The sequence below is a fragment of the Tyto alba genome, unplaced genomic scaffold, assembly GCF_018691265.1.
Source record: "Tyto alba isolate M040663 unplaced genomic scaffold, T.alba_DEE_v4.0 Super-Scaffold_1, whole genome shotgun sequence".
Taxonomy (NCBI): domain Eukaryota; kingdom Metazoa; phylum Chordata; class Aves; order Strigiformes; family Tytonidae; genus Tyto; species Tyto alba.
In genome coordinates, this window is record NW_024881261.1 from 20,619,995 (window position 1) to 20,643,206 (window position 23,212).

General features: G+C 42.1%; 1 protein-coding gene across 2 annotated transcripts in view; it reads right to left on the reverse strand.

The window, feature by feature from the left end:
- Nucleotides 1-6,255: 6,255 nt before the first annotated feature.
- Nucleotides 6,256-23,212, reverse strand: part of CUNH10orf71 (chromosome unknown C10orf71 homolog) — a 96,504-nt gene continuing 79,547 nt past the window's right edge. The window contains exons 1-3 of one of the 2 annotated variants that reach the window (XM_033001761.2): nucleotides 17,528-17,614; nucleotides 13,944-14,114; nucleotides 6,256-12,047 (exon numbers count right to left, since the gene is read on the reverse strand). In XM_033001761.2, the coding sequence (XP_032857652.2) occupies nucleotides 7,228-11,871 (4,644 nt within the window). In that variant the 5' untranslated portion in view covers nucleotides 11,872-12,047; nucleotides 13,944-14,114; nucleotides 17,528-17,614 and the 3' untranslated portion in view covers nucleotides 6,256-7,227. Of the gene's footprint in view, nucleotides 12,048-13,943; nucleotides 14,115-17,527; nucleotides 17,615-23,212 lie in introns of those variants that run through there. The other variant, XM_033001760.2, reaches the window with a different exon arrangement.

Below are 23,212 nucleotides of genomic sequence, written 5' to 3' on the forward strand. Positions count from 1 at the left end.
GGAAGCTGTTCTACTGGAAAATTCCTTCTAAGGTGCAGTCATGTGATTTGGCTGTATCAGTAGGTTTTTGGGCCAGTACTCCAGCTGATATTTGATCCTGCTTGGTTTATGTTAGGGCTCATCTGGTTGCTAAGGTAAGAAGTTTACTGTTAGCAGGATCAGTGCTAGGGCCAGTTATGCTGATGTTGGGGCTGACCCCGTTGCCAGGAGAAATGCTTGTTGTCTCAGGCTGATAATGCAGTGGTTTCATTAAGGAGGACTATTAAGCAACAGGGCTTCTCCATCTCCCTTTACAGTTCTATCTGGCCCAGCCCGGGGGACTGCTCAGGACTCACCTACTGCACCACCTTTAGCAAGAAGAGTCTGTGTGAGGGCGACCACTCATTCCTCCAACAGGAAAGATGGATGTATGGAGGGCATTCCAGGTACACCCCCTAGTCCTGGCAAAAATATGTATAGAGGCAAACATTCATCTCCCTGGGGTAGTGGAACATGGGAAGCCCAGGGAAAATGAAGCTCCCTTGGGGCAGACCCTGCAAGTAACTAGACACATGGACTGACAGGTGGGAGATGCAAAGGACAGTTCAAGGGCACCGTTTAGATCACATGCAGACACTTCAGTAGAACATGAATATTATATCTATAATTATATATAGACATAGAGACATACCTACATATATCTCTGTGTAGGCACACATTCATACATGTATGTATTATCAACAGTAACATTGTCTTATAATGCAGTATGACATTCTCCTTTCATTTCTTTCTGACTTTTCCTTTTGGAAAGTTCACAAAGCCACGGGCAGTTTTGGCATGGAATAATTCTGAAATGTTTTCATCCACACTCCTTGGGAAGGGATGAAGTTTCAGGAGACTTGATCCAGGCGGGCAGCACTCACCAACAGAAACCAATTCTGCCAACAGACTTTCAGCAATCTTGGTGCAATCAAAGACCAATCCCTTGGGCCAGATCCAGTTTGCATCCTCTGCAGCTTATCAGCACTGGGAATAGAAAGAAGGATTGCTGTTTATCTCAGAGTCTGTCTGCCATCTGTGGCCTGTCAGTGTAAGGAAGGCCCTGAAGAAGGCCACCTTATCTCACTTGAAACGCTTCATGTTGTTGGTGACAACACTAGCATTTTTGGCATAGCAATAAGTAGGGGCCCCTTTTTGTGTGTTCTGAATGCTGACATTCCTTATGCCAGTTTTAAGCAACTGGAGAGGCAGTTGTGAGAAGATGAGACTCTGACACTGCATGCCAGCGGGCAGGAGTGTGAACATGCTGCGGAGCTCCAGGACAAGGGAGTCCAAGCCAGCATAGGGAAGAGTTAGACTATCAGGCAGCTTGACTTTGACAAGCCTTGGTTTTTCAAAGCATACCTCCAGCTTTTAACATTTTTTACTTTTTGCTGGAGTTGAACTTCTTTCCATTTCTAGAAGGATTTCAAGGATTGTCCCTGCTTTGCACAGAGTCTTCCCCTTCTTCTTTCAAAGTACTCCAAGTCTCGATTTATTCAATATGGACTTTGACATGGAGAAAGTGCTTATCTTTTAGCGCTGCAAGCTGCTTCTCCAAAGGCTTGAGTTAAATATGCTTTAATAAAAACACAGGGCTTTAGGCAATTGGGACATAAATGATTTCTCTTTTGCACTATTGAAATGCTGCTTTCTAAGTAAGTTCAATAGCATATTAGAAACAAATCTCTAATTGGCCATAAAGTACTGAAGACCTGACTATCTAATGTAAAAAATCAACAGCATGAAAACTTAGAGAATATCAAAAAGAAGAAAAGGAAGATCTCAGATCACTTTCAGCCATCTCCTACCCATTTAAACCCCATAATTACAATATTATCTTTAATATCAGAAGATAGTGGTGAATGCAAGATCAGTATAAGACCAGAAGAATCATCCTAAATACAAAATAAATTAATAATTGACCTCTGTTGTTATAATGAGCATTTCACAAAAAAACCCCACAAACAAACCACATTGAAGTTCAATTTTCTCAAGTGTTCTATGTTCTTTTTATCTCATATAAGGCTCTGAAGCAGAGTTTTTTTAATAAAAATGACTGATGTACACCAGTTGCTCCAAATTACACATTTGCATGTATTCACTAAAGCCCTTGTAACCCATCATGTACAGTATCACCAGCTTCTCATGCTGCTTTTCAGAGAGACAGAGGATCAAACTTTGAGTTATTTACTCAGAAAGAAAATAGAATATATCCCCCAAATACAGATATGCAAATCTGTTAGTGTATTTCTGGTAAAAACATAACTAGCCAACTTTTCTGCTTATGCTCTGTTACATTTGAACTACAGTAACATTTTCACTATCAGCAAGGAATGCTTGGCTAGTCAGGGATCAAAGCAGAGCAGATCTAAATAAAATAGCCAGTCTGTACAAGGACTGAGCCAAAATGACTTTGAGAAGAGTCTCTGCTGTGGTTTCATAATGCAACAGACAATAAGAGAAACTGAAGAGAAAAGTAAAACCATCACGGACAAGACTTTGGTGACTACATACAATTTGGTTAGTAATGAAAAAGACAACTTACACGAAGTTACACACCTGCTAACTTCCCCCCCAGGTGAATGGGGCACAGGGAATGAAAAAGCCCTGATGTCCTCCAGGTGGTGGCAAGAAGGTGATCCTCTTCCAGTGCTGCTGGACTGAGTGCTGGCATCACATCCCCAGGGTCCTTTGGCCAGACCATTGCCCTTGTGCAGCAGGGAGGGGTGGGAATGATCACAGGAGTCCTGGGCCAAAGGTGTTTCTGTCCAGCTTCCTGATCCCTCTCTTTAGGAGAGGGAGGAAGGGGGATGAGGCCCTGCATCCAGTCATCTCCTAAATCTTTTAACTGTGTACCACACACTTACAAAAACAAACACACACGGCCATGCTGTTGACATTTTCTGCCAGCATAACTGGAGATAAAATTACAACGAGATGTAATTACAATGAAAAAACTCTCTAGAAGTCATTCCTGTATTGAAAAAGAAGTCCCATTTATTTTGTTTATTAATTAATAAATAATTACTTATTCGCAAATATAATTGCATTGATGGAACATGCCAATGACACACTTTATTGGACAGATGACATAGGAAGGCACTGAACACTCAAAGAGGAGTTGATAAAGATCACACATGTAGGCCATTTCAATTAAACTTCACTCTCTAAAACAAATCCAGAATTTTGCATGAGGAAATTCGAGCTCTTGGGGTAGAATCATGGCTGCGATGGCAGTCCAAGTCTGCTGTGCGACAACTGGACTGGAAGGCACTGCAGTTGCCCCAGAAGGAGAAGAAAGTTCAAATGGAGGCAGTTCTGGCCCTAGAGCCAAAGACTATGTAAGCCAGGTTTGGCATCAGTCACATCTGCCAAGGAAGAATGACCACTGTAAACAAGCCTCAGGGTACCAATGCAACATGCAGAAAAGGCCACTTGCAGGAGAAGGGAGAAGTGAAAGCAATGGCCCTCTGTTCCCTTCAGCCTGCTGTGCTTCTGTGCATGCAAAAAGCCTGCTGTGTTCTTTAGTTCTAACCACCGTCTGCTGGCAGGGCAGAATTCAACTTAGTTTGCCTCAATATCTCTTTAACCTATGATTTAATGTTACTGTTGTTTGCACCACAAAACAGTGTTTTTCTACAACTGCTTTCATGACTATTGCACATTTCCCATAGACCCCCTTTCCCCCAAAGAAAGAGGTCAATTCACAGCTGTCATTTTTCTTAGTAACGACCTCTTCCATCCCAGTTTCCCACAGCAGCAATGGAAAAAAAAAAAAACCAAACAACAAACACAAAAAAAAAAGGGAAAGGAAAGAAAAATATTTATTATTTGAAAATTTGTCTTTGGGCTTACTTTTAATGCACAAACATTTTGTGTTCGCCATCACAGGGATTACTGCTGTTTTACGCTGATATGCAAATGGAAGTGTTATAGGTATATTTCATATATATATAGGGTTGTTCACATGCATGCGTGTGTTTGTATACACGCACACTTCCATGGCCTAGCAAGAAGTTGGCCAACAGCGTGGTCTAGGCCAGAGACAGGTTTGATGATGGTTTCATACTCAAATGGTGTCAATACCAGGCTGGGACTTGGAGCAACACTTTTATAATATCATTCACTGTGGCAAAGTGCTCTAGGGAAAGCTCTGGATACATGATGAGAGCCACTTTCATATTTGTTTTCAACGCTGCCCAGTTCTGCTTGTTTCATTTAGCTACAAATTCTCTAGGTCAAAACTCCCTCTGGGACATGCATGTTCAGACACAGTCTGCTGTAAATGCAGCTCCCTTAAGCTAGCAGAAAGGATTGGCCAAAATAAAGAAGTCCTACTTGAAATGTATTTGTTATCCAAGTTAGGACTGCCTCCTTTTTAGATGCCTACATTTCAGAGTAAAAAATACACTCTGCTTGCCTCACATACCTAGAAGTATTATATTGGAGGATCCCATTCTCCACAGAAAGAGTTTAAGAAGGCCCTTGAAAAAAGGGTGCAGAAGTGTGCACGTCTACAAAACAAATGACAGTTAACCAAGCAAAAGTTGGTTGCTGTTTTTTTTTTTTTTTTTTTTTTTTTTTTTGTTTTTTGTTTTTTTTAATGCAGCTGTATATTTTGCTTATCAAATTACCATCTATTTTATGTCTGTGCACAGATACTTTGTATCCACAGTGTCCCCTTGGAAAGCATGTTTTTACTCTGTCCTGTGAGACCCTGCCTGCTTCTTGACTTGTGGCTGTTAAGGGCATTTAAGTTTGTATTATCAAACAAAAAAAACAAAGGCTCGTGCACTCTGCTAGGTTTTCAGATTACACGGGTTCTGTCTAAATGTACCATGGAAAACTTTAATAGATTTATTTATCTGTATATTAACATGTAGATGACATTCTGCTCTATACTGGATAGACATTATGTTGTTCACTGTGACAGCAACAGAGAAGTGCAATATGAATGGTACCATGTAAGTTTATTTGTGACCAAAAAAAAGGAAAAATATTCGTTATATTCGTAACACCCATCTCCCTCAGCAACTTGAAAACTGACCTTTTTTCCTGAAACATTCATGATTTTCAAATTCTCTTTTATTTCGTTTAAAATGAATCCTTTTCAACGGGATACTGCATTTTCTGAGTTCCAAGTCAAAGCTGGTTTAACAATTTTAATGTTTGTAGAACAGGATCATAGGACAATTCAGGCTGCAAGAGATCACAGGAAGTCTCTGGGTGAACCTCCTGCTGAAGAAGGGTCAGGTCTGAGGCCAGTCCAGGTTGTCAGGGCTTTTATCCAGCCAGGTATTGAAAACTGTCAAGGGTAAAGACTGAACAATAAATGTTTATTCAAATAATGTCATTTGGTTGAATGTGCTCAAAACCCAGACCAAACCAGTACAAGCTTCTTCGTTTCCACTCCACATCTCTGCTGCAACCATCCCTGCCAAATCACAAAATGGCAAATCTGACACAACTGTGCGTAACAGGTGAAAAGAACCTTAGAAATTCATTAAAGGTGAAACCCAAACCCCACTGAAATCAATGAAGAGATGCCCATAGTGTTTGTCTAGCCCCTCTAAGGGAAATGTTTTTGCAAATAGCACTGGCAAAAGGAAGTGCCTGATGGGCTCAGCACAGGTTCTGAATGCTTGGCTTGTCAGGGATGGAGGAAGGCTGGGAGCTGAATTCAGGTTAGGGAAGGAGTCAAACCACCAAGTGTTGGTCTGTGTCCTGAAAGCAGACTCGGCCCTAGGAAATTAAGAATTTACTGAAGGAAATCTCTATCATAAATATTAAAACTGGGAGAGTGGAGCAGTGCCTGCATCCCATCTCCATGCTGCATTTATTAACAAAAAGACTGATTCTTCCCTTTCTTTTCAGGAAGTCAACTTCACTGAAAACAATCCTGTAAAAATAGCCTAAAATGTGAATCAGGCTGAAAGTCACTGGTATCATTTTTCCTTAGAGCTCCTGTACTTCAGTTTTAATTGGGGAAAAAAGTATGAAAATGAAACAGAAAAAAAAAAAACAATATTCCAAATATAGATACTTATAACCAGGCACATCATATTAAATTTCTCCATCTTTTCACCAAGGTTATCCCATTATCTATGATGATGAAAAAAATTTTTACGCAAGGATGAGTGATATTCTGATACAGATCTTTCAAAGACAAGTGATAATCCAAAGAAACAATTTTCTAATTTTCTAAAAATGAATAATTTGGATGCTTTATAGCTCTTTTTTTTTTTTTTTAATCACAGAATTCACAAGACCAAAATTTTCAGATTTTAAAAGTTAGCAGTGTATTTCAGAGGGAGCCTGAAGACAAAATAAAACAAAATGCATTTAAATTTTAATAAGCAAAGATCTTCTCATCTTAACAGAAAGTGAAATACTGTTACGGGATTTCATTCAACCTTGCTCCTTACCAAAGTATTTGAGGCCAAGTATCAAGATAAGTTGAAGTTTTAAGCTGCATTATAAATAACCCCTGACTCTAGGGGAATTTATTTGGAGATTATAAAGAAATATAAAGAATTCAGCAGCATGTTAGAGGACACTGCAAAAGTATATAAGTCTAGAGCAGCTGCAATTGTATTCTGGTTGTTTAAAGGTTTTTTGACAGGGCTGTTGTATTGTGTATCCAGTATACAATCTTCTTGCCAATAACATCTGGGCAATCAACATGTGCAAAAAAATGAATCTTGGGTTTATGGCATATTTGTGGCCATATGCTTTCTACCTGTCAATATAGTTCAAAGGCAGTGAGTGAGGAAAGTTCAGTAGATGCAGCATCTGTCCTAAGTCTCACAGGATGGACAGGCTGGTCTCACAGGTTTTACTTTGTGTCATATATCATGCAACACATCTGGGCAAAAGGACACTTGATTTGGCAATCCCAGCCACCATAATGGCAAAGCAGCAGCAGCAGCAAGCAGTGGCTTCATACTGTTGTATTTATTCATTTAGCTGGTATTGCCCCTTCATCTCACTGACAATTTGGTGTTTACTCAATTTCACTCTTCTTCAGTGATCATCACCTCGCATCTTTCAGTGTAATCAGCTTTCATTTTCCTTCCCACCCAACCCACAACGAGATTCAGACATAAAGTGTTGTACAAACATCAAATCTGCATGTGCTTCTGTGTGCATGTGTCTGTCCAGACAGTTCTTACAAACACTAGCTGGCATATTTTGTCACCTCAGCTTTCAAGATACACCTTCAGCAGTAAAATCATCTAAATCAGTGAGGGACACTATGTCAGTATTTGGGGTTGGACTCATGTCCTTTCCTACGCAAATCTGAGTTTCTTCAGCGTCTTGACGGTAAGAGTAAGAGGCTGGTTCAATATAGGGCTGAGTATCCACAGGTTCAGTGTATCTGTAGTCCTGCTGGCTATCTTCAGGCAGTTCTCCTGGTACAGCTGGCATTAGCCAGGTAGGTTCAGAGAGCTGAGAAGGTGACTTCAGCACTGCTACAGATGAAGCTGGTAAAGGCAGCACTCTAGGGTAGGATGCACGGGGAGAATTCATAATCTCTGAAGATGGGAGCTGATGTAAGTCCCTTTCTGAGGAAGGGACAGAGACTTGAACATATTTTCCAGTTTCTGGGTCATAAAATGTCTTTAAATTAACTTCAGCTGGTAAATCAACTACATAGTATTGACCAGAGTCAGGGTCTTGGAGGAGTTTACGCTGGGTTGAAGAGGGTGAAGGACTTACTGCTGAGGCACCACTGGATCTTCCTGTACTGGTTTCTGTGGGAGTAAAAGTAGAGTGAGGGGGAGGATGAAGAGGAGAATATCCCAAGGGTGAAGGAGATGCTAGTGTCTGTCCAAAATGAGAAGGCTTTCTCCCTACAGCATCTGTATGCTCAGTCTGATGTTTTTTCTGCTGATCTTGCATTTTCTTTCTCCTGCTTGCCAGCTTTTTGGCCCGCCGCAGAGCCTTTTCTGTTTTCGGTGGCACAGCAGGAGGCTTGCCTGCTGCTTTCTCCCCAGATCTCCTGGGCTCTAGTTGCTCAGCTTCCCCTGCAGAATCAGAAAGCAGATTTCTCTGCACTGGGTCAAATATCTCTTCTGAAGACATATCAGCTTGGGTCTTCAGTGCTGTGTTCAGCAAGGCAGGGTTTATAACATTCTCTGTCTCTCTAAGGCCAGAAATTGTTGGTTTGTCTGATGATGAACTGGCAGCAAGAGAGTGCATCATGCTGCCTGACCTGGGGCTGGTAACAGTAGAGCATGCAAGATTGTCTAACAAAACTGGTGCACCTTCTGTATGTAGGATGTCCTCTAAACCTTCATGGAATACAGGAGAATGCATGTGGTCCTCTGATAGGAAGCCAGTCACTGGAGAAATTGTCTCCCTAGTGATTATTTTTTTCGCACAAGAGCCACCTCTGCGATTAGATAAATGACGATTCTTAAAGTAATTTGTCTTTCTTTCTGTGGGATAGCTGGGGCTGTTTTGTGCTTGGTTATTTTCCAGACCTAAATTTGTTTGTGTTAAACTATGTCTTGCCTTCCTAGTCTGGGGCTTCTCTTTCCTTCTGCAGACACTGTCCTCATTCATTTTCCCAACTTCATTTAACAAAGCACAAGTCTCTCTATCTTCTTCAATTGGCTTCCCTAATGAAGAATGCTCTCTATCTTCCAGGAGACTGGGATCCAGTGTTGTTGAAGTAGACTCAGGCTCACTGGCCTCTTTCCCTTTGTCGGTTGCTCTATCCCTCACATTCTGCTCTCCTCTGCACCTTGATGCCAACCAGCCTACCTCCTGGGCATGCAACATGTTTTGGTTCTGCTTGTTGTGTTCTGTTGGGGGCATCAACCTACTTTCCATTTCCTTATAACTGCTGCTCACTGTATCATCCAGGGAAAAGGACCTGAACAGGGGCAGCTTGACAGCCCGTATTACCTGAGGTGACCTGAATGTGTTATCTTTAATCATAAAAAGACTGGGCTTGGTTGAGCTTGAAGACGGTGGTGTTTGTGGTTCCTCAGATCTGGGTATGGACATGTCCCTCATACCGTCGGAAGCAGAATCCATGCTCTTAGCCTCTTCCCTTTTCTCTCTCTTTAGTTTCTCTTTCATCAAGCTCCTCTGTTCATTCCCAGTCACCTTCACCTCCCTCTTCTCTGCTGCACCAGTACCAGAGCTGATAGAAGCATAATATTGCAGTTCATCTTCCCCAGCCTCTTTCCCTCTCTCCTTGTGGCTTTTCTTACTGTCTGCACCCATTTCACTCTTAGTCCTCTGGTTTTCTTGAAGGCATGCCTTCTGCATCAAGGGCACTGGTGGAAATGGCTCCTCCTGAAGTGGCTGCTCTACTGTGGAGACAAAAGATTGCTCTGAAGAACTAGTGCTTCTTTTGCCTTGTGCTTCATGGCCAGGTGCCACCATATTGGTTTGGGTGTCACTGTAAGGTATATCCTCTGCTGGTGAGAGTTGGTTTGGCAGTGTTTTGAAGACAAAATTTTTATTCTGAATAGCAGCCTGTCTCTCATCTTCTTCAGCCTGGACACTCGGATTTTGCATGGGCTGCCCAGCTGTTGTATCTGCATTGTCTCTACTGAATGGTTTCAGTGCTGGATACTGCAGATGTTTTCTTAAATCAGGTTCATTTGATTCATGTCTGAACAAGGGGAAGTTTTCATTATCCCTTGCATTTTTAACCAGATCTTTGTGTTTTGAATCATCTTGCTGCAAATTGTCTCCAGTCTGGTAAAATAAAAGGTCTACTGTTGTCTGGGGTGAACTCAAAGTCAGGGAATTGTCTGTAAAGTGTCCAGTTAAATCAGTTTTATTGTCCTTTTCATGAATACTGCCAGACAATACAGAGGTTATATCACTTGGTTCATCTTTCTCTGCAATATTTTTCTTACTTTTTTCCTGTACAGTTGAGAATGTGGCATTAATTTTTGTACTCTCCTGTATATTTTCCCTAGTTTTATTTTTCTCCTCCAAGACCTTTAACAGGGGAGAAGGGTTATAAATGCTTTTAACACGTTTACGCACATCCTTCAAGTTGAATAACAGACTTGATGCTTTTGATTTGTAACTATCCCGAGACATGTAGTCGCCAAATGTGCTCCCTTCGTGGTTTCTAGTTGCTGTGCTCCCAGCAGGAGGAGGTGTCACTGGGATCAACTCACTTTCAGCAGTGTCCACATCCTGTTTTGGTGGTATGATGGGTGTTAAGAGTTCGGTGATGTTGAATGAGGGACTGATTGATCCAGGGGAGTTTACCTGTTTAGCCAGAGGAGTCACGTCCAGACCAGGTTCGACACCAGTCGCATTTTCAGACAATGAACATGTCTCATCACTGGCTGTGAACTTCTCCTTTGAAGTCTGTCTCCTCTCTGCTGCCCCTTTTGTAGCTCTCTGTCTCCTCCAGGGTGGACAGGTATTGCCCAGTTGAGGACTGAGGGCCTCCTCTTCAGTTAAGGTGGCCAGGGGTCTCAGTGGAGGTGGACTGGGTGCCTGGGACACGGGTGAGGATGAAACCATACTGTAGGACACGGACTGGGGTGAGACAGAAGCCTGGGATAACGCAGGAGGGGAAAGCTGAGCTGGCATTGGGGGTGGTGGCACAGGAGGGGCTTCAGGGATTGGGGGTTTTTGGAGAGGGCCCTGCTGAGTGGGGGGTGGAAGAGGAAGTACCTGATGGACAGGGGGTGGCCGAGGAGGACCCTGGTGTGTATGGATCCTGGGAGGGGGTGCAGGAGGAAGAGCAGCAGGAAATTCAGTTTCTGAAGGGAGGAGGCCCTGAGGTACACATACAGCTTGGAGAGGGATGCTGAAAGCAGCTTCTGGTGGAGTTGGCTTCATGTGAAAATCTTCCTCCTGCTTCTTAGCAACAGTCATCTTGACAGGTGGCAATTTATGTTCACGTGCGTGTGATCCTTTAATAAATGGTGCTTCTTCCAGGTATGTAAGACCTTCCTTTTTCATTTTTATATCAACAAATTCATCCTTTTCAGTCAGTTTTTTGTGATGAACATTCCATGATTCAAAAGCACTGTTCTCACTGTGCAGAAAATTACCTTTTTTTGCTGGCTCATTAACTTTCACACTTCTATTTTTTAAAGCCTTTTTAGAAGAACGGGAAAAATTTGACTTGGCTACTTTTGACATCTCAATCAGCACAGGATAATAACCATCAGAACCACAATAACTAAGGTCTATTTTATTAGGTCTTTTCTGTGGCTCATGTTTGCCACTGAGACAGTGGCTATCTTGACTAGCCTCAGAAAATTCAGAAAGTTCCTTGTGGATGGTTAAAACGTCTGTGTCATCCCAGCAACCCATATCATTTCCATGACTTAATTTACATTTTTGAAAGCTATTCTTAATGGGCTGCTTAATGGCTATCAGGGAATCTCCTGACCCTTGGTCTGCAGTCTTATCAAATGTCTTAATCAATGAAGACACTTTTGAAACATGTTTACTGTTCCTTTGACCAGGAACTGGCAAATTCAGATTTTTCCTTTCCGTGGCAAATGTGTTATTTTTAGCAATCATCTTCTCCTCTGGAGCACACTTTGGTAGCTGCTGGAATGTGGAAGCCCATATTGTATGTTCATTGTTTCTTGCTGTTAGCTTGTTACAGACATTGCTTTTCTTGATGGCATGGTTTAACGTCCCTGGGTGAAATTTAGCAGAGAATTGAAGGGTGAAGTCAGGTGAAATGGCAAGATCTTTTTCATTGTAAGAGTCTTCGAGTTCTGCCACACACAAACTTTTGAAAGCCCGGTCTGTGAGGCTGCTCACCTCTCTGTCTGTGTCATCCAGGAGACTCCCAATACTTGAGGAGTCACTATGTCCTTCTGTATGTTTCTTATTTCCCTGCATTGTTCATGGGAGTTATGAATGAATTATCCAGATAATTAATTTCAGGTGTCAAATAGGCAGATGACTTTGTGGGGTGGTTCCAGCTGTTTGCAATTCACAAGTACAAAGTAATTCCTCCAGACGGTGCTGCTGCACATCAATTCATCTTACAGAATAGCTGAAGGAAACTTTCTTGTCTGCAAAGACAAAAATTATATATTATAATTTTTCTATATTAACACTATCAGACAAAGAGAATTTTGCAGATACATTAGTCACTGACTAATTTGCTCCTACATGAATTCTAAACAAGGTGCTAACAACACAGTAAACAAAATTAAAAATAATTGTTATTTTGGTCAATTCAAGTATCTCATGGTAGTTAGCTTAATTTCTGGAAAGTGCCATTAAAAAAAAAAGTGGTTTCACTTTAGATTCTTTACTTGAGCTCTTAAACAAGGATGTAAGAGACAAATTTCAAGTACTTCCCTTTCCATACTTCCAACCACAAATGCTTCCAAGTGCTGTGCATGTATTTAGCTAAGAAGGTCATCCATTTCTCGGCCAGGAAGAATTAGTAATAAAAAGGGAGAAAACTTACTTAAAAAAAGAACGTCACTGAGTACATTATTGCACACTAGGTCCAAAATGAAAGAAAAGTTCATGAAACTTACTTGGAAAGATCATAATTATAATGTAAAATATTTTATGAAAAATAAATTTATTATAGAAGATTCTGTTCGCACTCATCTGTTAACTTACGACTGCAGAAAATGAAGTCTATAGAGATGAACTTGCTTGTAGCTGGAGCTTTGCTGTGACAATTACCCTGAGTCAAACCCTTGTTTGAAGAAGCAGAATGGCACCACAGGTAAAGAGGATTTACTGTGCATTAGCACGTTCAAAGCAAATATGGCTGGAGTAAATTCCTTTAGCCACCCACATCCACATACAGTTGGGTTGATATATTGAAACTGAAGAGGCTGCTAATATCATCTTAGCCAGCAGAAGGCAGGAGTGCCTAGGGGACTCTAGCAGACCCACTAACGGAGCACAGGGAACATTCGGTTTCAGTTCCAGAACTGAGGAGAGCAAAAGGTAACTCATTCAACACAATTATAAAATATCACAGCCTTCCATTAATCCCTGATGCACAGTCAGGGCCCACAGCATTGTGGTTTTTGTCTATCTCCACATCAGCCTGGAGACAAGATGGGGAAATCTTTGGATGGAAGAAGTAAAAGCAGAATAGACCCTTCAGATATACTTGAAATCTATACACAAAGTTTACTTTGTGAACTCTTTAGATACTTATTCTCACATTCACGGGTTTAAGCAGGGTATTGACTAAATTTCAGTGAGACTCAATTTAAAAGCATACTCAAGAGCTAGATAAAACCTACTCCTTAAAGAAAGTCTGATTTGTATCTTGTTTCCTAGTATAATTGTGTCATGAACTTGTGATGAGCTGAAACACCATAGTTCACATATACAGCAGCTTCTACAAGATTGAGATGAAAGCTGTTTCCATCTCAAGCTTGGATCCACTGTAGAACTGAGCAATGAAATCCAGATCCAGATTTCAGCCCCTCCAGCTGCCCAGATCCATGATTCCACTTTGGCCCATCTTAGCGAAAATCTTGGAAAGGGCATGTTTACCGCTATGATGACTAAGGGCTGGTCAAAGCATGAAGAGTTAGAGGACCTGGATCTAATCAGCTGAATTACTCAAGCTCAGTTGTTTCTTCAAATGAAAACATTCCTCACCTTCCATTCATATTTATAAAAACCTCAGCCAACCTATTTTTACACTAAAAGTATCATAGTGAATCTTGATTCTGTCCTTCTAGCCATACAATTACAATGACTTATGCAGAACTACAATAGATTTACATCAGAAATAAAATTAACTTAACAGACCTTCTCCATTTTACTTTGTACAAAGATTTTTCAAAAGTGAGTTTCACTCCCCCCACTGCATATACATTTTTGTGTATAATGCAGCAAGAAAAAAAGAGAAGACAAATGAAAGGCTATGGCATTCTTGGATTTGGTTCTTAACTGTTATATGAGCAAGAAGTACAGGTACATACCTGCTGTGTAATTTTGATTTTCATCTTTGGAATTCCCTCTCATGCTTGTATTTGGCTTCATTTCTGACCATATTTAATGAGGAGGTAGAAATAGTCCAGTGATGTAGATTTGATAGAAGTAGTGTCCCGGGATGTTTCCAACCTTCAGCATTTTTTGATCTTAAGTGAACCCTGAAATTTAAAACCAGAAACATTTGTTTGCATGATCTGAAGATTGCATCATGCTGTATTAATTAATATTTTTTTTTGCTCATTCACATTTTACAACCATCTTAGGAGTGATCTATTGGATTTCTTAGCAAAAGATACAGGTATCCATCCCAGAGTGATGGTAACCAGATACCTTGAGGTTTTGGTAGCTTGTGGAGTGCAGTCACATTCCTAGGAAACAACTATCACAACCTCCAGCACTCTGGTAGCCCCAGCAGAGACTAACACCACAGTGAGCAATGGTTCTCTGGTAGTTTGCCCATTGCAATGGCTGGGTGATGTCTCCAGGCTAAAAAGAAGGGTTGTGCCAGATGATTTCATCCCTGCCGCTCTCTACGTCCTTGCTGTGCCACCCTTTCAGAGGGACTGCAGAGGAAAATGTGTCTCCATTCCACCTGTATATGACTTCCTATTGCCAACAAGTACAGACAGACATCAGTTTGGTGGACTGGGAACTAACGCAGCTGAGGTTTGAAAGTCCATCCTTTTCACTGTCCCTGTTGTAAAGGAAAGGAAAGGTGGGCAGCTGGGATGGTGAGGGGCAATAAACAAAATATCTTTTTGCTTCTATGCATGAACCAGAATCAGGAGATGCTACAGGAATGCTCAGCTATGGTGAATGTACATTGCTGCTGCCCTTTTGCTGTGGAGACCCCCAAGGTTCAGACTAGTTTGTTTACTCTTTGCAAGAATACATCTATATCTAACAAGGAGAATTGCCTGGTCCTGAGGTAATGTAAATAGCACATAGGTGTAGATACAGTAGATTTCCCTGAAGTAAGGGTCTCCTCTAAGGAGATTTTTGTGTCAGACCGTGGTATCCAAAACACACTAGCAAAAGTGGCAACAAGGGCTCACCCACTGGGATGGTCTCCTATACCTTACCTGAGGAAGGACAGATGTCAGTGTTAGTTTAGGGACAAGCCTGTACCAATCAGAGCTTTTTGTGGTCTGTTTAAGATGTCTGAATAAAAAAAAAAAAAAGTAAAAGCGAAGAAAAAATATCCCAGTGCTGTCTGGTTGAAGCCAAATGTAAAAGGGTATCCTCACTGCAGAGATGTGTACTTAGTTATCTCTTTGCTCAGAGGTTAAATTACAATTTTACTGCTTCTGTGGTACTCTTAACTGTGCAAAGCCAACACAGCTGTGGGTGACTGTGATTATGTTCTGGATCACTCATCAACAGGACTGTTCATTAAATTCCAGCAGCACGGTGTTTATCACTATTTCTTGGTAGTGATGCTTGAACTAGGAGGAAGCTTGGCTTTCAGATCTTACGGACAGAGGTCTGAAGAAACATCTTGTCCCTTGTAAACTGAGAACATTTGCTGAAAAGTGAGTAGGGTAACAATAAACATGGAGATAATGATGTAATCTCAGCAATTATTTTCCTAGATGGAGTCACTGTTACAAAAACAACTCGGTGCCACTGATTAAAAAAAGAATATCAACTATCACTGTCTCTGAAACTCTTGTGAAGATCCTTGTCTTGCCTGGCCATAATACTAGTACTTGGGCAGTGTAATGTTTCAAGCTGGAAAAGGTGTATCTACACCAAGTGTTCAAGGTGCAGATCACTACTGGGATTGGATGGAAACAGCAGCACTGTACTGATCTAGCTATCCCTTGTATAGGTATGATGGCAACTTCTGAACTTTGGACAACAAAGATGTTTATCACTGTTTTAATAATCTGCTAAAGTCCTATTTCTTTACCTTTTTGGACAAACATGGCAGCCAGCAAGCAAGGTGCAGTGTTTGAGCTTAGGTCAGGATTCAGCTAGTTCAAACATTTAAGGATATCTGAATTTAGCCTATTTTCAAGACAGAGGAAAGCAACATTGGGTGTTTGGAACTGCTTGGGAAATGCTGAGAACCATGTGAGGTGTTTGCAATAGGCATCATCTGATACAATCTACCAAAAAAGCTTGCATGAATGTACAGATTTCAAGGAGCTTAATCAGAAACAAACCTCCCCTCTTTTTTAAACAGGAGGCTTTTTTCAGTGGCTCTCTTAAGTGCCTAGCAAGTTGTGATGAGCAGGTTAAATTACAGAGACTATTCCTGTCCTGGCACAGACTGAATGTCAACTTTTTTCACTAGACAGGAGCTAGGCAAACCAGCAAACTTGGCTGAAGCGTGTGACATCACTGCTGCTGCAATATATAAAGGGCTGGTTGGTTCCCCCACTCCCCTTAGGCTGGTATTTGGCTGAAATGTTGTGCCATGAGACATCGCAGTGGCATTTTGGCAGCACCCTTGAGGGTTCCATAGCAGTCTGAAGTCAGCAACACTGCATTCCCCTTGAGGATGGGAAGAGAAGGGAGAGGAGGGAAGGAAGGTGGGTTTTTTAAAAATCTTTGCGAGCTGTTTTCTTCATGTTGTGCTCTCTATACAGTATCCATCCACAGCTCCAGCCCAAAACTCAGAGTTCTACGGTGACTGCTGGCTGAGATTCATTCAGCAGTGTGCTCTACTTGCACAAATGCTGCTGCTTTGGGCTTCCAGGGGCTCGCCATGACAATGAATATTGTTGCTTACCATGGGAAACAGGATAATCCCTAATGAATTGATGACTTTTTTGCATAGGTGAATGTTTGCTCATGGCACACACAGGAGCTCATAATCAGATGAGAGGACTGGATGGAAACAGGCCTGTACAGTTATGTGTCATCAGGCTGAGACAATGCTCCCAGCCGATGACATCTCCTTGCTAGGCTGAGTGGGGCTGGCTCAGTGAGGTCTCCTGGATATTGCCAGAAAATCCTGCATGTCAGCAGTGATCAGTACATGAGTGGTTATTGAGTGTGCTGCCTTCTTCACTGTGCATTTAGGAAAACAGACAAAAAGGTGTCAGGGAGTTAAAGGTCACCCTGTGAGTCCCTGTCAGAGACATGGGGCCAGAATGATGTCCAGGAGAAATGAAAAACCCCTGTAGTCTGGTGTAGAATACCCAAACATTGCTTGTGCTGGGCTGCTTGGACTGTCAAGGGTGTGTGGGTTGGTCCTATCGGGCTGCATTGGAGCCAGATGCTCTCTCTGATCTGCACTGCTGCCTGGGCTGCTCCAGGCACACTGCCTCTCTGAGCAGCCCTCGGTGCACATGGACAGAGGTGGGGGAGGATCTCAACACCCTTGCCAAGGAGGGGAGCTACCTGGCAAGACAGACAGTGGTGCTCCGGCCACATTTCCCTGAACTGTCAAGAAAAGTAACTTCTGGATTAAGATGGTCATAAAATGAAAGCTATTAGCATGAGCCTTCACTTCCTTCATCCAAGAAGAGCACTTTCACCTATGTTTTGTGGTCATAAAGGGCAGACAAAGTGAATTCTCCTGCCTGGGGGAAAGGGAACCACTTTGCTCAAATACAAATACCTGCTCCAGCTGATGAAGGGTGAAGAATTGGATCTGTCCAGCTTGGGATGACAGAACACTGGCAGAAATGACTAGCATAGAACAAAGTGACCTCAGCTATGCCAGCAGCAGATCTTCGATCATTGCATTGGAAAGCAAGGTGAAGGAATCATATGTCTGAACCAAACCAGTGTAGACTGGGTCCATTCCCCTTGGTGATTTGGTCCAGCAATTGTGTCTTGAACAGCTTGTCCTGGGCCAGAGAAGAGGAGAGACTGTTCTTGACTTTGGGCCAACTTCTGTTCTCAGTTACACTGGTATAAATCTAGAGTAATTTTACTGACGTCAGTAGAATAACTGAGAACAGAATTGGTGACTCTAAATACATCTACTTCCTAAGCTGACACTGGTGCGCTATCCAGAAGGCTAGATAAGTAACTGTAACCACAGTAAAGTGAAATCCAGCATCTCTGAAGAGCCAAACCTCACCCCCATGTGGCATTCAGACCAACACATGAGGGAAAAGGATTTTGAACCGATACCACTTTGGCATGCCACCAAATCATGTCCTCTGGACAATTATAATTTTCTAACCTGTATCACCCACCACTGACAACAGCAGTATAAAGTAATTTAGCTCTTTTCTGCAATGTTCGCTAGAATACCTAGACCTAAGAGTGGTGTGGTAGACATTGTGCAGTCCCAGACTGGATCAGCAGAGCTGGCTGCCAATCTGAATTGCCATCCTGTGGACAGTATCATATTCTGGAAATGTGTTTGTGTGTGCGTGTGTGTATGTGATGGGAGGATGTTCTCATTTAGATTGGTTTTGAAATTTCACATGGAATAAAGATTCTGAAGAGAAATAAATTATAAAATTAAAAATTTCATTCAGAATTTAAAAAAAAATATTTTCATTTCAGATTATTTCACTATAGGCCATGAGAAGTAGCATGTAATGTATACCATAATAGATAAAATTGTGTATTATTACTGTCCTTAAGTCAGAGAAGGTGTATGATATTTAACATTAGCTGAAAATTTTATTTTCTACACGAAATAATACCCTGATGGTATTGCAACAGAAAGTGTGATCTTGTTTTGAAATTTCCCTAAGTAAATATTCCAAATGATCAAAAAAAATATTTCAATTATATTGCTAGGGGAAATATCATTCAAATGAATATGATTGTGAATTTATTTGTTTAATCAAACCATTTTTTTCTGAAGAAAAGACAGCTGAAGTCTTTTTCTCCCAATGAGCTCTGCTGAAGCTAGTTGCCATGGGAGCTGGAACCAGGGACTCACCAGACTCACAGCTCAAGGGAGGTCAGTGCAACCTGGTGGAAGCATGAACGCAAGGAGGGAGTGTACCTAGCTAATGATGGTATGTTGTGTATGCTGTCCTGTGTCCTTTCCCCAAAGGATGTGAATCTCTTCCAGGCCCCAGATAGAACGCCTACCTCTTCAGCTCAAACCACAGAGATTCAAGCACTGGTAGATGAAGACCTCATGTGAAGAAAAATGGAGGAACAGAGACTGCTTGCAACAGCTATGGAGAATCATGACAAGTCTCTCTACCTTTCCCTTTCTGGTTGAATGGCAAAGACCCAACAGTTATTTCCAGCTGGTCTCTGGACTGCCTTTCCCAATGTCCTCCAAATGCCCCATCCTGTCAAGAGGCCTGTCAAGTCTGGAAGAAGGAGATGTCTCTCAGAAAGCATTGTATCTGGACTGAGGTTTCTTGCAGCTTCTGTTCACTCCTTCCATTACCTGAGCCCTATCCACCGCCTTTGAAGAGTCAGTAACGTGCAGACATGATGGAGGAAGTCAAAGGCACAGAGCACATGACTAACACAGGCAAATGGCAGGTGCACCGCTTGACAAACAGCACAAGTCTACAGGAATCACAAGGCAAAGGGATGGTGCTCCTCCCACAACCTGAAGTCAGCACAGACAAGTGACATTTAAGCAACTGAACCCAAACAGTGCATTTCTTGGCATTAAATGTCTGACTGGAAAAGGCCACTGTCTCTAACTAGGTCAGTCATTATGCACTGAGATATTTATACAGCTCCTCAGTAATATGGTACTTGAACACCTCGTGCCTATTTATCCTCACAAACTCTTCCACTGCAAGCAGGATTTCTGTCTCATTTACAGAACAGCAGCTAAGACCAAGCTTCAACTGATTTGCCAAAGATCAAACAGGGCATGTGTGGCAGGGCAGGGAAACAAATCTGTGTTTTCTGAATCACACAAGAAGAACTTAATCTTTGTCAGTTAAGGCAAAAATGTGCCTTCCCACTGCCCTTCACTGGGCATGGTACTTTACCATGAGTCTTTGAAAAAAAAAACCCTTCAACTGGAGCTGCAGCTTGGCATTATACTGTATAGTGAAACCCATCCAGATTTCCAGGTGACTGATTTACGGCAAAGATCTCAGCTCTGCCTCAGGTGCTTGATACCTATATTTCTCTGAGATCACGAAGACTCAAGCCTTCCTCACTAGTTCAAGGTTACAACTGACATTGCATTGGTACAGCTCCCTCACTAAGCACTGCCAGGATTTTAGCTGGTGAAACAAGAATTCATCTCCTTTCATTTATTCTCAGGCAAGGCTTAGAGGATGAAAGCTTCAGAGTTTTCACTTCCTGAGTGGGAGAAAGGAGATTTTTGCACAGTAGAGGGAAAGTTGTAGAGTACCACAGTATCACAATGGCTAGAGAAGGGAGTTGACAAAAGGGGAAGGGAAGAAAAATACATGGACAAGAAAACAAATGTAATGGCTTGGATGCCTTGTAAAGGAGTATGCTAGACAGTCCCAGTCCCTGTCATGGGAAAATTGTGATGATATCAGCAAGTATGGTAGACACAAGAGGGAAGCAGGTGTATTCTCCTCTGTGACCTACACAAGGAAATCTGCAGCTAGCAACCAGCCCCTCCTCACTTCTCTTTCTAGGCTGGGGAATCTGAAACCATCCCCCACTTACACTGCCCTCCTCATCAGCCCCAGCACACCGATATCATCTGCCCTGTCAAGTTTACACTTAGACCATTTAAGCTTCTTGACAAGGAGAGTCTGACCCATACCCACTCACACAGGATACAGTCTCGGGAAATAACAGGCTTGCAGAAAACAAGTATTCTTTTACTGGTAGTGTCACCTGCTCCTTTCCTTTATATATTCTGTATATTTCCAGGCTTTGGACAAGAATTTTGCTGAATCTGTTTTCTATAAAGAAAAAAATTCAAGCCATTTACATGTGCTAGGTTCAAAATTGTTTAAAGTTCTAAGTGGTTTTCTCACCCACTGAATTCCATAGGATTTAGGGACATGCAATATCCTGAAATACCTGTCTCGTGTTACCAAAGACAAAGAGGTACTGGAGAGGGGAAAAGAAGGCAGAGGCTTTGGTTTTCAAGATTTTCTGGCTCAGGCTGCAGGAATAGAGCTATTTCTTACTTACACCTTGCTATAGCTTTCAAGTGCAGTCAAAGGAGTTCAATTCTTGAACAAGCAGTGTAGCAGGGAGGAAAATACACACATATACATGCCAGAGCATATGACTCAAGCACACAACCATCCATTCACATAACATCTTTCCTCTGATGACAAACTGCTCCTCAACCATTTGTGATTGTAACAGAGCCATGCCAGTTGAAGGACAAAAGCTGCGGCTTGCCTTATTCCTGCCTGCTATCTGGAAGGTGGCCATTGGACAGTTATCCACTTATGGGAGGACTTTGACAGAGCAGGGGAAACCCACCCATGCTTGCCCCCAGATATTATCTCTGGAGGATATACTATTTTCCTCCTTTTGAGGAGCAAAAGCCAGACAGTGGTCTTGTCCTGAGCAAGACAGAAGCTCCTTCCAGTTCCCTCTTCACTGTGCAACAGGATTTTTTTTTTTTTCCCTGGGAAATGTAGACTCCCTCTTCCTATTCAGAGATTGATTCATTGTTATGATTTAACAGTGGGTCCCCAAAGCAATTCCTCATTCGTTTACAGCTAATGCACATGCTAAGGCATTTCTTGTGATTATTATGTAAAGGATGTATGCAAAAGACAGAAAGAAAAATTACAAGATTTTTAAGTAGAATCCCCACTTGTTCCCTAAAAGAAAGGCCAGTGACTCTGGCTGTATCAGCTCCTCAGCAACCTCAGCAATGCTGTCATCACAGTGCTTTTTGAGACCACCCAGACCCTCTGGAGATCCCTGCAGGCAGGCAACAGCATCACCCACAGCCCAGTGCTGTCACCAGCCACTTCCCCAGATCTTTTCTTCAGTTCTCCCCCACACCCCAAGTGAGGATTCTAGCTACTTCTCTGGTTTCATTCAATTCACTAGTTTTGGAGAAACAGACTAAGTCCTAATGTCACTATTTCAAAGCAGATCAGTCAAAACAAAGAGTCTCAGTGAATAAGAACATCATGATCTGGATGCCCCACTGCCCCAGCACAAACCCTGGATGTGGCTTGAAGGGTTCTGTTCCCTATGAGCATGTTGTTGCTTCTGCACCAACACTCCAGATAGTCTGGGGATTTACTTCAATTTCTGCACAATGAAGCCCTGTGCTTTGAAACATGCAAAGGGTGGGGACAGGGACACACCTGAAATACATCTCAACAGAATAGAAGCCATCAGAAGTGTGCAGAATTGTACAAGGGTCTATAGAGAAGCTGACAAGCATGACAAGCTGACCTTAAGGTATGAGAGTTTATGTCTAATCCAGGTAAAGATGATAGACAGAGGCACATCTGAGACAGGATCTGCAGTAGCTGTAAATTGCCAAATACTGCTGTTTGCTGACTCTGCATGTTAAGGTGTAGCCAAATGTTAAACACATGCATCTCTTTCAGATACTTTAAAAAAAATTTCAGGGATTTTCACCTCTATCTTTTCCAAGCGGAAAGTATGAGTTAGGTGGCCTTCATGTACCTGATTGTCACAGCCCTATCACAGTTCCCAAAACAGCCTCAGACATAGTGCGTAAGTAACAGGGAAAGCATCCCTGAAACTACTGGGATGTAGCTATGTGAGAGACTGAAAATAAAGATGCATCAGTATTTGACCTGCTTGGCTCATAAGAAGATTGGTCTGACTGTTACCATATTATTTAGATTAATCGTTAGTAGCTAATGCCTTCTTGTATATCATTATTTTCAAGCACAGGAGATGGATGATAAAGAAACCTAGGACTATAACTAAATATCTACTTTCTATGCCTGTCCAAAGAGGATCATTTGGCAGGGGAAGCCAAGGGAGAGGGAAACCTTACTTCTGGGGAAGGGCTGTCCCCTTATGGCTTCAATGCTGCCTCAGTTTCTCTGGGGCTGCTAAGGGACAGGGGTCTTGGCGGCAGTCTCTCTGACCATACACACTTGAAAGCCATAAAACCCTGTCAAGCAGAAACATAGTCACAAAACACCAAACTTAATACACACATGCAAATATATATATACATACACCTTTAGTATGCATGTATAAGCAGTCACTGACCCACCCCAAAACATAAGCAGGCTTGATTGAAGAGGGACAACCTTTTCTCAAGGGTAAAGTTCCCCTATCAGTGCACACATGCAGCCCCCACTAACGTCCCTTTCCCCACACACCTGTCAGCCAGCTCACAGACCATTGGTCCCAAAATGCAACACTACCTCAGGCAATGTACGGTAGCTCTAAAAGCAATGGACTCACCCAC